At 41.5% G+C, this 16,905-nt stretch overlaps 1 protein-coding gene across 2 annotated transcripts in view; it reads left to right on the plus strand.

Moving 5' to 3' along the window:
- Positions 1-16,905, plus strand: part of PDE8A (phosphodiesterase 8A) — a 439,096-nt gene that overhangs the window by 350,285 nt on the left and 71,906 nt on the right. For both annotated transcript variants that reach the window (XM_040342584.1, XM_040342583.1), the window contains exons 6-8: positions 815-903; positions 7,280-7,358; positions 15,310-15,447. In XM_040342584.1, coding sequence (XP_040198518.1) covers positions 815-903; positions 7,280-7,358; positions 15,310-15,447 — 306 coding nt within the window. The remainder of the gene's footprint in view (positions 1-814; positions 904-7,279; positions 7,359-15,309; positions 15,448-16,905) is intronic.

Below are 16,905 nucleotides of genomic sequence, written 5' to 3' on the forward strand. Positions count from 1 at the left end.
ACATTTTTTTTCCTCAGTTTAGGCCGATACGTATTCTTCTACCTATTTTTGGTAAAAAAAAATCGCAATAAGCGTTTATCGGTTGGTTTGCGCAAAAGTTATAGCGTTTACAAAATAGGGGATAGTTTTATTGCATTTTATTATTATTATTATTATTATTATTATTATTTTTTTACTACTAATGGTGGCGATCAGCGTTTTTTTTCGTGACTGCGACATTATGGCGGACACTTCGGACAATTTTGACACATTTTTGGGACCATTGTCATTTTTCACAGCAAAAAATGCATTTAAATTGCATTGTTTATTGTGAAAATGACAGTTGCAGTTTGGGAGTTAACCACAGGGGGCGCTGAAGGAGTTATGCTTCACCTAGTGTGTGTTTACGACTGTAGGGGGGTGTGGCTGTAGGACTGACGTCATCGATCGAGTCTCCCTTATATAAGGGATCACTCGATCGATACGCCGCCACAGTGAAGCACGGGGATGCCGTGTTTACATACGGCTCTCCCCGTTCTTCAGCTCTGGTGAGCGATCGCGAGGGGGCGGCTATAAACGAATAGCCGCGCCCTCTTCCCGGATCGCTCCCTGAGGCTTAGCGACCGCTGCATGTACCAAGTGAAAAACCTGTTTTCCTTTAGAAAATCAACCCCTTTCTGAGGGAAGGTTAACTAGAAATGATAGTATCTTACAGCCCCACATTGACATTGTGCCACTTGTTTTATATTTTTGAATTGACCATGAAGTGTTGAATGGGCCTAAGATGGATAAATACTGCAGTGTCATTGATCAGTGTCTGTCTTCTCACTTGCAGAGATATGTAGAAAACTCTAATGTTATGGCCTGTTACAATGAACTTATTCAGCTAGAATATGGGGAAGTACGTGCACAATTTAAACTAAGGTAAGGATATGATGTGTTTCAATTACGCAAAACAATTTTACATTGTACACTGTGCTCCAGTTTTGTTACTTTGGACCTGATTCTAAATACTTCCATATGTGATACTGCTGCTAAAATTGGTGTATCAGGCACATACAGTTAGGTCCATATATATGTTTATTTATTTATTTACCAAAACATATTTAAGCTATAGTTATGTAATGAATATGGGCTGAAAGTGCACACTCTCAGGTGTCCGTTTAATAAACTGTGAAGTTTTTTCTCCGTTCAGTTCACAGCAGTTCACGGCAGTTCTCATGAGGAGAATTATCTCCTCTGCAGCCGGTTTAATAAACTGAGAACTTCAGTTCTCAGATGGTGAACAGAGGTGAAGTTTTTTCTCTAAAAACAGCCGAGATCTGTGTAAAAGTGGGTGGACTGCCTGTAATCTCGTGAGATATTGTGAGATTATGGTGCAGCCGAATTCAAAAAGTGAAACTAAAGTTTAAAAGAACATGTAATTAATGTTTTCAGACATGTGATAACATATATATATATATATATATATATATATACTGTATGTATGTGTGTGTGTGTGTGTGTGTATGTATATATATATATATATATATATATATATATATATATATATATGTGTATGTGTGTGTGTATATATATATATATATATATATATATATATATATATATATATATATATATATATATATATATATATATATATATATATATATATATATATATATATACACACACACACACACACACACACACACACACACACACACACACACACACACACACACACACACACACACACACACACACACACACACACACACACACATATATATATATATATATATATATATATATATATATATACCGTATTTATCAGCCTATTGTGCGCACCGGCATATAGCACGCACCCCTACTCTGGACGTGAAATTCCTGAATTTTATTTATTTTTTATTACTTACAGTTTTGGTGTCTTGCCTGGCGTCCATCGGCGGCCTTGTCCGGTCTGGCGTCCGTCTGCGACCTTCGCGGTGTCCTCCCCGCTGCTCCTGCGCTGTCTCTGAGCCGATCCCTGCTTCCCGCGCTGTGTTTGAACGCCGGCGCCGCCGACATATACCGAGCGCAGTACACTCTGGCACGCTCGGCTCCTCTCGCATAACCTAGAAGGGAGCCGAGCCTGGCCGACTGTACCCGAGTATACTGCGCTCGGTATATGTCTGCGGCAGCGTTCAAACACAGCGCGGGAAGCAGGGATCGGCGGCAATGTTCAAACACAGTGCGGGAAGCAAGTATCGGCGTATATCGCACACCCACAATTTTGCCCTGATTTTAAGGGAAAAAAAGTGCACGTATACGCCGATAAATACGGTATGTGTGTGTGTGTGTGTGTGTGTGTGTGTGTATGTGTGTATGTATGTATGTATGTGTATATATATATATATATATATATATATATATATATATATATATATATATATATATATATACACACACACACACGTGTTATATAGATACTGTATGTGTGTATATATATATATATATATACACACACGTATATTATTGTTAATATTCATTTTTAACCCACTGGTGTTGAAATTAGGAAGAAATAAGCCTTCTTCCTCTTATAACACCAGCTTCTCTCCCAGATTCTCCACCTCTGAGCTGGTGAATCTGGAAGGGAGATATTTCAGGTGAAGAGCTGTGAAATCTTCAGATCACGGTTTATTAAACTGGCCGTTTGTGACAAAACATCCATGTGCTGTGATGTGAAGTGAAGAATGTGTTCTCTGCTCCTTATCACAGTTTATTAAACCGGCAATGCTCTGTGATAAGCAGTGATCAGCCGTGATCATCATGATCTCCGCTTATCACGGTTTATTAAACGTACACCTCAGTTTTAATTTGAGGGTATGTATTATACGGAGGAGGAAGGGTTTAGGAATTGCATCTCTTAAGAATAGCCAACCCTCCTTTTTCAAGGGACCAAACGTAATTGGACAATTGATTCAAAAGCTGTTTCACGGCCAGGTGTGGGCTACTCCTTTGTTATTTCTTCATCAATTAAGCAGGTAAAAAGTCTGGAGTTGAGTTAAAGTGGTGGTTCACCCTGATTTTACACATTAGGTCTATGCAATTAGTAGGCACTGACAGTAACCACACCATTTTTTTTTTTTAAGTCCTCCTTACCTCTTTTCAGCAGCCGTCTGTGTCCTGTCACTCAAAATCCCCCGCGGGGAATGGGCGTGTAAGTCCATTCTCCCTGTCCTGTCAATCAATTTCTTACACTCCTCCGGAGACGCGCTGGACAACGGGGCGTGAGCTTGTGACGCCGGCCGTTGTTATGGCATCAGTGTAGTGTTGACGGCGACGCTCGCCGTCAACACTGCACATGCGCGGGATAGAGCGGTGAATGCTGGGAGGCCAGCATTCACCGTATCCCGGAAGAAGACCCTGTCGGCTTCAAAGTGCCCACAGGTAAGATGGAAACGCCCATCGCCTGAGAATATAAAATCTTCTTTTTAGAATTACAGTGCTTACGCCGGCTCTAGGAGTGGGACACCCTGGTAGTGCGGGAGTACAGGTAAGCCCTGAGGATTACTGCACGAAAAAAAAAAACGATATCCCGCCGAACCCCCGCTTTAAGTGTAGCATTTGCATTTGGAATCTATTGCTGCAAACCTACATCACGCGTTTAAAGGAGCTGTCCATGCAAGTGAAACAGGCCACTGTAAGGCTTCAAAATCAAAACAAATCCATCAGAGAGATAGCAGCAACATTAGAAGTGGCCAACTCAACAGTTTGATACATTCTGAGGAAAGAGGAATGCACTGGTGAGCTCAGCAACATAAAAAGGCCTGGACATCCATGGAAGACAACAGTGGTGGATAATCGCAGGATCCTTTCTATGGTAAAGAGAAATCCATTCACAACATCTAGACAAGTGAAGGACACTCTCCAGTCTATAATCAGTCTACAATCAAGAGAAGACTTCACAAGAGCAAATACAGAGGGTTCACCACAAGGTGCAAACCATTTATAAGCCTGAAGAATAGAAAAGCCAGATTAGACTTTACCAAAAATCATCTAAAAACGGAAGACCAGTTCTGAAAAAGCATTCTTTGGACGAATGGAACTAAGATTACACTGTACCAGAATGACGGGAAGAAAAAGTGTGGAGGAGGCTCAGAACAGCTCATAATCCAAAGCACACAACGTCATCTGTAAAACATGGTGGTAACTGGGTGATGACATGGGCGTGCATGGCTTCCAGTGGCACTGGGTCATTGGTGTTTATTGATGATGTGACAGAAGCAGCCGGATGAATTCTGCAGTGTTTATGCCGCATACACATGGTCGTTTTTAATCATGAAACAAGACAACGTTTTTCAAACTTTATTTTAAAAAACGACGTTGCCTACACACCATCGTTTTTTCAAAATGCTCTAGCAAAGCGGGGTTACGTTCAGCATGTACGACGGCACTCTGTTCCATTTAAGCTCGCGTCATAACTTCTGAGCATGTGCAGGTTTAAAAACGTTGTTTTAAACATAGTTTTACCCACACACTATCATTTTAAATGACACAAAAAACAACATAAAAAATTGAAGCATGCTTGAATTTTTTTTTTGGTCGTTTTTCAGAAGACATAAAATGGCGTTTTCCCCACACACGGTCATTTTAAATATGTCGTTTATTTTCATCACAAAAAAACCAACCGTCTGTACGCGGCATTCGAGATATAGAGTCAGCCAAATGCAGCAAAGATGATTGGATGGCACTTCACAGTACAGATGGACAATGATCCAAAACACACTGCAAAAGCAACCCAGGGGCTTTTGAAGGAAAAGTGGAATATTCTACAATGGCCGTGTCAATCACCTGATCTCAACCCAATTTATCATGCATTTCACTTGCTGAAGGCAAAACTAAAGGCAGACAGACCCACAAATAAAGAACGGCTGCATGTTGACCCTGGCAAAGCACCAGAAAGGAGGAAACCCAGTCTTTGGTAATGTCCATGTGTTCCAGACTTCAGGCAGTCATTGCCAGTAAAGAATTCTCATCAAAATATAAAAAATTAACATCTTATTTATGATTATATTCATTTGTCCAATTACATTTGAGCCCCTGAAAATGGGGGGGACTGTGTATAAAAATGGTTACAGTTGCTAAAATTTGTACTTGATATTTATGTTCAACCCCTTAAATTAAAGCTGAAAGTCCACACTTATTCATTTGGATTGTTTGATTTTCATTTTATTCTGAGGGCCAAAAGTATGCAAATTGTGCCTGTGTCTAAATATATATGGACCTAACTTATGATTTCACATGTGATAATATCTTAAAGAGGAAGTGGAACCTTGCTAAAAAAAAAAATCTTCTTTCTCCCCTGCAAAGTAAAGCCATAATGTGCTAGTATGCATTGCATACCTGTAAACGAAGCCCGTGCCACCCACGCTGCAGGCCGCATCCATCTTCGCCCCTCTTCCTTCCGGGGCCGCGGACTCTGGCTCTGTGACTGGCCAGATGCGCGCGGGGGCCACCGGTCATGGCACTCGCTACTGAAGAAACAGCAGGGGGGCACAGCGCACGTTTGGGAGATTTTTACAGTATCTATAGGTAATCTTTATTCTAGGCTTATCTATAGGTACATATACTGCAGGGCGGTTTAGAACTTCTTTAAGGTTCATCAAAGAAGTAGCATTTTTAAAACCATTGGCGACCTTTCTCTGTAACAGTTCTGAGTAGCAGGCATGTAACATGCATGCAACCCATAAAATGAGAATCCTTTTTCTATATTGGATCAGCACAGCAGCTAAGTACCTAGTATTTTCAACTGTTGAGGTCAACAAAATGGTCTACAATTTTCAACCAGCACAGGCATTTTCTAAGACATGGATTTTTTTCTTGGGCTCACCTTCCCTTTTATGGGAGCCCCATGTTCACAGGTCAAGCACCTGCTGTTGCCTTCACCCACCCCTGTTTTATCTTCACATGCATATAATGCAAACATCAGCTCCAGCTTCAATGGTTGAACCTTAGCCTGGCTTTGCATGCTCCTGTTGACCAGTAAGGTTACCCATATGGTGGCCAATAGAAAAGTGGAGTGCAGGAGGGGTTGGACCTGCAACCATAGACCCTGGTCTATTTTGCAAAATGGAGTACCAGGTATGGGGAACCTCAAGGTTCACTTTACAATCCTTTGTCTTGTCACCTTAAAAAAGGAGAAACGCTAGTTCTTAAATGGTCCCACAGTTCTCCTGTCATATTACGGGAATGGTGCTGGAGTCAAAAACATGGGGAAAGGGGAAAAAATATATATTTTTCTAAATTTAAAAGGTGTAATCACACGGGGGCAGGCTCTTCCTATTTAGTTCGCCACACTCTGGTTTTTGAGACTTGTCTGTCCTGGTTCCCAGCTCACATCACTAATACCCAATACCATGTATGACATGATACTTGTATGAAGAGGATACCGGAAGAGTCTGTGCCTCTGACCGAAATCCCGCTTAATTTCCAACCTGTGAGTGAGTGAAAAACGTATATAGCGCAACGCCTGCGAACTGAATCGCCTCTGGGTGCTTAGTATCTTTTCCCCAACAGAACTTTTGCCTTCAGAAAAGATGGGTTTTGATTCTTTTCCTGAAAGCCAGGTAATTCACCTCCGAGCGGATGCTGGTTGGTAGAACGTTCTATAATCTAGGTCCTTGGACTGCAAATCTTCGTTCTCCTTTGGACTTGTATCTGGCTTTGGGTATCTGGAGTAGATTTTGATTGGTGGATCGCAGAATGCGATTGGGGTTGTGAGCTTTTAATTTTTCACATAGATATTGGGGGGCATTTCCTTGAACACACTTATGCGTCAGACAGAGTGCCTTATGTGTTTGCCAGGCTGGGTTGTAGAAGCCTGGGGTGATTCAGCTTTTACATTTAACATATCATTTTTAGCAGCATACAAAAAGACCAAAATAATAAACCTAACCTGTCAAGCTCCCCTTTAACAGTAGGGATATAGCATCACAGCATTATCTGATTAACAGACGTTATAACCACTAGGAATTCATCATGAGAATTCCACCCTTCTATCAAAACGTGTTTGCTAATACTTTTTGAAAGCAAAGGCAAATTTGCATGTGGCCTATATTTACAGTACATGCATTCGCTGAAAAAAGTCTCAGGCTATATAAATTGTTCAAATATTTATTCTGTTTATCTATGTATTTTTTTCTTGTATTGAGCGATTTTCATTGTAATGATTTTAAGTGAATCGTGCCTTTTATGCTGCAGATGCCAAGTTGAAGAAATGTTTTTTTTTTTTGTTTTTTTTTAAACCTCACTGACTGTTTAATATTATTTATTTAAGGGCTTGTAATTCTTTATTTACTACATTAGAGAAGAGTCAAGAAGCCATTGAAATTACTAACGAGGAACACAAAATACAGGTACAATTCGATCAATTCTTCGTTGTGCTTAATCCAATTATCAAATATAATTTTGGCATTATTAAGAGGAACATGTAACATAAAATTAAGTCTTTATAAGTATTTAAAGTTGGTGGGGCTTACATGGATGTGTTGATAAATGGTCATCCTTTACCACAGCAATTTAAATGAATTTCCCTGCTGAAGCGAGTTCTTAAATCCAGTCGGTCTTAGCCATTGTATAATTTAGTATAGGTAATACAGGAAAGTCAACAGTCTTTTTAGGCAGCCCATACATTTTTTTTTTACAAGTCTAGAATAAATACTCATAGCAATGAGACACATGAGAGGTGCACCACTGAATCACGGTCATTGGGCTTTTTCAATTCTTGAAAAGTTTAGAGCTGCATAAATAAAATGTTCTTTGCATCACTTGTATGTCTACATACTGTGGTTGTGAGTAACTGGCTCTAGAGCAGGGGTGTCAAACTCAATTTCATCGTGGGCCGCATCAGCATTATGATTGTCCTCAAAAGGGCCGGTTGTATCTGTAAGATTAGCTGTCCAGCGCATCCCCTCTCCTTACATTAGATGTCAAGAGCCACCCCACCATCAGAAGTTGAGTCCCCTACTCTCCCTTACATCACAGTGCATCCTCTGTCCTTATGCTGCTGCTGGGAAGAAGCCGGATGCATTGCTTGAAAGCAAAAAGTAGGGGTCTGGAGGAGGGCTGGAGCTCTCCTGCAGCTGCAGGAGAGGTGCAAAGGGCCACATGAAATGGCCTGGAGGGCTGGATTCGGCCCGCGGGCCTTGTGTTTGACACCTGTGCTCTAGAGGTTTTTGCACATACATGTAGTCATAGCTAAAGCCCAGGCCATTCTGACAGGCACCATTTGGTGTTTCTTCATAGTACAGAAATTTGTCCGTCCCTTCCTACCTTCTGCATAGTGGAGCAGGGCTTGAAGTGGTTGTAAACATGAGACATGAAATACGAACAACGCATATCCCTCTATAGTGTGTACTTGTCTCTATTAAGAGCACTAAGTTTAATTTCTGTCTGCTGCTTCGTTCCTTTGCTATCAGCATGAATCGCTTCTGACAATTTTTCCTGACACCAAGAGGTCCCCTCCAGCAGATTGACAGCCTCAGCTCTGTTCCTGTGTGCTGTGTGAAGGAAGGTGTGTTCCCTCACTCCAATCAGCTCTCAGAGCTCTCCTCACTGAGCTCTGCAGAGTGTAACATCAGCTCTCCACTCCACATTTTTTTTTGAATGCTCAGACAGGCTTCCTAATTTCTGGACTTGGAAAGGATGCGGAGCAGAGAAGACTGCAGATGAACAGGTACAATGTGTGTAGGAGGATTTGTTTTCATCTCTGTGTATCACATTCACTGGGTATATGTAAGAGTCTACAACCACTTTAACATCAAGCAACAAACCTACCCAGAGGTGTCAGAGCTTTCCTGTCAGAATGGTCTGGCATTGGCTATGAAAGGAAGGTTTGGGAATCCCTTCTAGTCTCCTGCACTATATACCTGAAGAAGTCTTCCCTACTTCCCAGTGAGTCTCTAAAGGCACTTTAGTGCAAGTTGTCCTTTCAAGCATGACCTCATACCTCCAAAGTGTAACCCACCTAGAGTAATACTCAACCTGCGTCCCCAATCTATCAATCTTTACCATTTGGCCCTGTCTAAAACTGCATGGCCTTCCTTCAGAGATTGACACCCCCCCCCCCCCCGGTCCTCTTCATCTTGCGCATGGGCAATGGGAATGAACAACCAGTATTGCCGCACTGGGAGTGTGGTACAACTGGCATACGTCAGAAAACAATAGCTGGGCTTTGTCAAACAGGGTCCAGTCTATATAGGAGGTATAGTTCATGGGCACTGGGGCCCTAATCAATCCTATATGAAGAGCCATATTCTGCAGCACTAGTTGAAACTGGTAGGAGTAGAGCTCCCTACAGGAATCTATAGGGCTGTGGCGGACATGTGCCGAATGAAGAGAACCCTTTCTGAAGTAAGACTATGTGGCAGGCAGGGCCAGGTCGTAAGGATTTGTGGATCGAAGACAAATTTAAATAACCCTCCAGGTAGGCACTTATGAAAGTGTGGGCATTCCCTTAAAGGACAACCTATGCCCAGGTACAGTAAGAGCGGTTTGTTAAATAAGGCAACTGGAAATGCTTGGCTGCTCTTTTGCAAAGGGAATCTTGTGTGTGCTCTTTTTCGTTATTTGCTTGGTATATAAAATAAGTTGGAAGAATCAAGTAGAATATTAAAGTGTACCTACCAATGTTCTCTGGTTTTCTTGATCTGGCATGTAAAATGTGTCGTGCTGGTCTCCTGTCTTGTCTAGATGCTGTGGGCCAGATTTACTAAAAGATGAACTATTACTAAAGTATCCCCAATTGTTAGAACTTTCAATAATTTTCTTTTACTAAACTCCCCGGACATACCGTATTTATCGGCATATAACACGCACCCTAACTTTAAGGCCTCGTACACACGGTCGGTTTGGTCCAATGAGAATGAACCGAAGTTCAGTTTCATCGGACCAAACTGACCGTGTGTATAGGCCATCGGTCTGTTTTCCTTCGGTCCAAAATTTTAAAACATGCTTCAAAACCGAACCGATGGACCGCTGCCCCATCGGACCAAACCGATGGTTAGTACAGAAAAGCATCGGTTCAAAACCCGCGCATGCTCAGAATCAAGTCGACGCATGCTTGGAAGCATTGAACTTAATTTTATTCAGCACGTTGTGTGTTTGACGTCACCGCGTTCTGACCCAATCGGATTTTGGACTGACGGTGTGTACACATATCAGGCCGTATGGCCACTTCAGAGGTGAACCGATGAAAACGGTCCGACGGGCCATTCTCATCGGTTTTGTCCGACCGTGTGTACGGGGCCTAAGAGGGAAGTTTCAGGAAAAAAAACTTTCCACAGCCCCCTGCGTATAACACGCAGGCACAGTTTACCCTCCATTTTCAGGGTAAAAAAGTGAGTGTTGTACGCCAATAAATACAGTAATTGTATGTTTGATATGTACATTGTTCTTTAACTCACTTTAAACACAAACTTGCAGTTTCTTTGAAGAAACTAGCTCCAGGCTGCAGCTTTGGGTAACATGAACACTGAGATAGCTACAAATGAAGGTGAAGTTGGGTCATCTGGTCTGAAGCTTCTTTTCTCTACAGAGTTCTTTTTGTGAAGTTCCTTTATCAGTATTTCTTTCTCAATAATCCTGTGATAGACTGGCTTATTTATTTTATGTGTAAAGGCGTCAACTGACAATAGCAGCAGTTAAAGCAGTGAGTGATGTAGTTATGCCCCGGAGAATGTCTAGAGTTCACACTGTACACAGGGCCTCTGTTGCACACCAAGCTTTTGGCAGTTCAATGCCTGAACCTCAATTGCAATTGGAGGTTCTTGCATTGAATTGTTCATTGATGGGGGGTAGAGCTTAGCTTCAGGGGTAAAGGGGACTGGCAGAAGTCAAGGCTTTGTGTACTGTGTGCACTCATGATCTTGGGTCTCCCTTAGCATACTGAAGTTTGTGTAACAAAGTGTGTTCAGTTCAGCAGGGTTGTTAGTTAAGACACTTTTCAGTACCTGATAAACTATGGAACAGCTAACGCCACTGCCCAGCTGAGACTCCTGCAAGTGCAGGGCAAACACTCTCTCAATGTAAATGGACAGAAGCTTAATTAAAGCAGGAGTTCACCTGAAAAAAAATTTTTAACATTAGATTGAGGCTCGTTTTGTCTAGGGGAATAGGGTGTTTTTTTTTAAAATCGAAGCAGTACTTACCGTTTTAGAGATAGATCTTCTCCGCCGCTTCCGGGTATGGTCTTCGGGACTGGGCGTTCCTATTTGATTGACAGGCCTCCGACAGGCTTCCGACGGTCGCATACATCGCGTCACGAGTAGCCGAAAGAAGCCGTTCGGCTACTTTCTGAAAATCATGACGCGATGTATGCGACCGTCGGAAGCCTGTCAATCAAATAGGAACGCCCAGTCCCGCAGCCCATACACGGAAGCGGCGGAGAAGATCTATCTCTAAAGCGGTAAGTACTGTTTTGATTTAAAAAAAAAACACCCGATTCCCCTTGACAAAACGAGCCTTAGGCCCCATACACACCATCAGATTATCTGCAGATTTTTGTCTTCAGATTTACCAAAACCATCTAATATGAGGTCAAACCTTAAGAGTTTCAATTTGTATGCAATCAGGCAGGCCCTTGTACTACATGGTTTTGGTAAATCTGAAGACAAAAATCTGCAGATAATCTGATGGTGTGTATGGGGCTTTAATCTAATGTTAAAAATGTAAGTTTTTGGGTGAACCTCAACTTTAAAGTGACCTTCTAATACAGGATGCAGCAAGTCTGGTGAGCAGGATTATGGTTAAAATTAATCTGGCTTTTTTACTGTGTACTATTAAGGCCCATACAATATTGTAAGAAATATTTCATATGACGGACAATTATCTGATCGTTAGTATAGTGCTTTTGACAGCCAATTTCAACTTTTCAGATGTCAAAACCGGAAGGTGCAGGCTAGAATTTTTTTATCATAAGTGAGCATAATGTCCAATTTTCGTTTAATTCGTAGTTTTCATCCCCAAAAATGTTACAAGAGCAACATTTTTTCGTAAGTTGAGTAACTTCTTCATTTTCGATATGAGACTAGCATGCAAAAAAAACGGACGATTATTTGTCCGATAACCTCATTGTGTGGTACCAGGCTTTTTACCTTTTTAAATCCACTTTTGGTGAAGATTGCGGAGTGCTGGTTATCCAGTTTAAAGGGGTTGTAAAGGTAGATTTTTTATTTTTTTTTCTAAATAGCTTCCTTTACCTTAGTGCAGTCCTCCTTCACTTACTTCATCCTTCTATTTTGCTTTTAAATGTTCTTATTTCTTCTGAGAAATCCTCACTTCCTGTTCTTCTGTCTGTTACTCCACACAGTATTGCAAGGCTTTCTCCCTGGTGTGGAGTGTCGTGCTTGCCCCCTCCCTTGGACTACTGGAGAGTCAGGATGCTCTCTATGTTGCAGATAAAGGAGCTGTGTGTTAGTGGGCATCCTGACTCTACTGAGGTAAGTGAAGGAGGACGGCACTAAGGTAAAGCAAGCTATTTAGGGAAAAAAATTATACCTTTACAACCCCTTTAAACCTAAGTGAACATGAAGGTTTGTTCACAAGTGCTGCATGTGGGGAAGAATTCAGTGGCAATAGATAAATGCAGCATAATGATCTAAATGTTTATAAGATATTGTTGGGGTAGCCACTGAAGGGAAGACCAATCGCAATAATAGCCGAGGAGAGACCTGCGCATCCTCACTTGGATTGCTTGTCACTGGAACCTATTTTGACTAAGTAAAAACCCCTCCAAAGTATTTTTACCTTTTGGGTTTGGTAATGCCAAAAATACTCAATACAGTGTGCAATGATTATAAGGGGAACTTTACCCTCCCAATTAGCATTGATTATTTGTATTCCTAAAGCTGCTAGCATTAGTAAATAGACAGGAAAGTATATATAGCATATTTACTTGTTTAAGGCCTGGTTCACACCTATGCATTTTTTTGCACTACAGTGCATTTAACATGGTTTCCTATGGATGTAGTTCACATCTGTGCATTTTATGGAAAGGGCCAAGGACTTTTTTCTGGTTTTTGGTTCCATAGACCTCAATGGATGAAAAGCATGTATTGAAAAACGCAAAATGCTCCTGCAATATGCAAACTGCAACCTGCAAATGTGTGAATCATGCCTTAAACTGTTTTATTTCCTGGTTTCTTGCCTAGTCAAATGATGTCAAACATCCCAGGAGTCTTTGGGAGGGGAGAGGAGGTGTTTTCTCAGCTAATCACACTCTCCTGCATGAGCTAAGGGCAGATGGATTCCAGGAAGTAAATGCTACATAAATCATCTGCCCTTACTCAAGGTGACCACAACCAGAAATGGTAGGGGGTTGTTTTCAAAGTGATTTCTCAGCTAAATTAAATATAAAGGCATAGGTGAATGGGAGAGTTTGCTTTGAATATTAAAAATCAATTCAATAGTGTTTTTGGTTTGTGGTGCTTAGATGCAGTAAAGATCTGCTTTTAAAGTGCAGTACATACAATACCAGATTTACGACAGTCAAAAGACAGTTAGCTAGATTCACATAGTTAGTGTAAGTTTAGTGTAAGTTTAAGTGTATTCTCAAACAGAGATACACTTAAACCTATCTAAGATACGACGGCTTGCGCCGTCCTATCTTAGGGTGCAATATTTAGGCTGGCCGCTAGGTGGCGCTTCCATTGCGGTCGGCGTAGAATATGTAAATCACTAGATACGCCGTTTACGTAACGCATTATCAGGCCTAAAGTTATTCCATCAAATAGTTGGAATAGTAATGTTATAGTATGGCCGCCGTTCCCGCTTCGAAATTTGAAAATTTTACGTTGTTTGCATAAGTAGTCCGTAAATAGGGATTTACATCATTTACGTCCACGTCGAAATCAATAGGACCGTGCGGCGTACTTAGCCGCAATGAACACTGGGAAATGTAGGCGGACGGCGCATGGGCCGTTCCAAAGAAACGTAAATCACGTCAGGTCAAAGCAAATTATCATAAAACACGCCCCCTCAGCCTATTTTGAATTGGGCGCGCTTGCGCCCGCCGCATTTACGATACGCCGCCGTAAGTTAGGAGGCAAGTACTTTGTGAATACAGTACTTGCCTCTCTGACTTAAGGCGGCGTAGCGTAAATACGATACGCTACGCTGCCTTACAGTTGCGCGCCCCTACCTGAATCTAGCTAAGTAATTCTAAAATCCAATCTTTGTTGAAAACAATGTTGGGGTAAAAATCCAGGAACAAGACAGATGTGTTTCAGTGTCAGGGGTCAACTGTCTTGTTCCTGGATTTTTATCCCAACATTTTTTCAATAACATTTCTGAGTTTCCGGCTCTTTTGACCTCTCTGAGGCCCCGTACACACGACAGAGGAACTCGACGTGCTTGGCACGTCGAGTTCCTCGTCGAGTTTTGGGATGAAGCCGCCGAGGAGCTCGGCGGGCCGGCTTCTCCCATAGAAGAGCGAGGACAACGAGAAAATAGAGAACATGTTCTCTATTTTCTCGTCGAGTTCCTCGGCGGCTCCATCGAGCCAAAACTGTACAGACGACAGAGATTCTCGGCAGAATCCGGGTTTTGACCGAGTTTCTCGGCGAATTCTGCCGAGAATCTCTGTCGTGTGTACGAGGCCTTATACCTATGGCTTGCAGAGGCCTTAAGTAGGGCACCGATAAGGTATCTAACCTCATTGGAAACAGGATTGCATACACACGGTCGGAATTTCCAACAACAAATGTTCGATGGGAGCTTGTTCCGATGGTGTGTATGCGATCGGACATTTGCTATCGGAATTTGGCAACAAAAATTTTGAGAGCTGGTTCTCAAACTTTCCGACGACAAAACTCAATTCCGACGCACAAAATTCCATGCATGCTCGGAATCGAGCAGAAGAGCCGCACTGTCTATTGAACTTCTTTTTCCTCGGCTCGTCGTACGTGTTGTACGTCACCGCGTTCTTGACGTTCGCAATTTCTGACATTTGTGTGACTGTGTGTATGCAAGACAAGTTTGAACAAAAAATCCACGGTTTTGTTGTCGGAATGTCCAATTGTCTGTACGTGGCATAACAGATTTTCCTTTTATCCGCATAGAGCAATGAAAGGTTATGGTGTAATATAAGTAACTGCTATTAGACTTTGCTTTCATTATTTAAATCCCATAAATATCATTATTCTATTTCAAATATAACTGCTTGCTTATTTATTTTTTTTAACCTGAAAATGCTCCAAAATCATTTTATTCTAGTCTGACGGCTGGTGAATAAGAAAACTTTTTGCATGGAAAAATTCTCATTGTGATTGAAATTACAATTATGCAACTTTTTTTTCTTTTTTTTTTTAGTATGTGAATCCTGCTTTTGAAACCACAATGGGTTATCAGAAGGAAGAACTGTATGGAAAAGAATTAATTGAAGTGCCTAATAATGAAAAAAAATCAGATTTTATAGATAATATTAATTCTTGTATTAAGTCTGGAAAGGTAAATATCAATTTTTTAAACACTTTTTACAAACCCAACACATTAGTCTGTTTGAATATAATAATTAAGCTTAACTGTGAAAATAATAGCTTTGCTCAGAAGTTGAAAATCAAATTTAAAATTTAAATTAAACAGACCTATTCTAATTATGTTAGACATTTTTATTTGCGCTAGATAGTGTGATTACTCTTACTATATACTTAACCACTTAACCCCCGGACCATATTGCTGGTCAAAGACCAGAGCACTTTTTGCGATTCGGCACTGCGTTGCTTAAACTTACAATTGCGCGGTCGTGCGACGTGGCTCCCAAACAAAATTGGCGTCCTTTTTTTCCCACAAATAGAGCTTTATTTTGGTGGTATTTGATCACCTCTGCGGTTTTTAGTTTTTGGGCTATAAACAAAAATAGAGCGACAATTTTGAAAAAAAGTAATATTTTTTACTTTTTGCTATAATAAATATCCCCCCAAAATATATAAAAAAACTATTATTTTCCTCGGTTTAGGCCGATCCGTATTCTTCTACATATTTTTCGTAAAAAAAATCGCAATAAGCGTTTGATTGGTTTTCGCAAAAGTTATAGCGTTTACAAAATAGGGGGTAGTTTTATGGCATTTTTATTAATATTTTTTTTTTTACTAGTAATGGCGGCGATCAGCGTTTTTTTTTTTTTTCGGTACTGCGACATTATGGCGGACACTTCGGACACAATTTTGGGGCCATTGGCATTTTTATAACGATCAGTGCTATAAAAATGCATTAGATTACTATAAAAATGCCACTGGCAGGGAAGGGGTTAACACTAGGGGGCGGAGAAGGGGTCAAGTGTGTTCTAACTGTAGGGGGGGTGGTCTCACTAGGGGAAATGACTGATCACTGTTCATACATTGTATGAACAGATGGTCAGGCATTTCTCCCCTGACAGGACCGGGAGCTGTGTGTTTACACACACAGCTCCCGTTCCTTGCTCTGTAACGAGCAATCGTGGGTGCCCGGCGGCGATCGCGCCCGCCGGGCACGCGCACGGGAGTCAGGGACGAGTGGGGGCGCGCACTTCCGGCGGCACACACGCGCTCCTAGTGGCCGCTTTGAGAGCCCGACGTATAGCTGCTTATAACTGCGGCGGCTGGTCGGCAAGTAGTTAAATATTTATTTAGGGTAACTACCTAATAGTCAACTCCGCTCAAAATATAGTAATCCTTTTTGACTGTAGCAGGGCCTGTAAAGGTCTCTGAAACCCCAAACGTTCCGCTCACCCCAATATAATTCAAATGAAGCTAAAGCTAAAGTTTAGTACTGTATATTCTCGAGTATAAGCCAAGTTTTTCAGCACATTTGCTGAAAATTACCCCCTTGGCTTATACTCAAGTCTCACTGTCCATCTTCAGCCTCATGCTCCTGATCTCCCGGCACTGTGACATGCAGTCAGTCTATTTGACGGCCGTGCAGTGTAAC

This window comes from Rana temporaria, chromosome 3 (assembly GCF_905171775.1).
Source record: "Rana temporaria chromosome 3, aRanTem1.1, whole genome shotgun sequence".
In the NCBI taxonomy this organism is placed as follows: domain Eukaryota; kingdom Metazoa; phylum Chordata; class Amphibia; order Anura; family Ranidae; genus Rana; species Rana temporaria.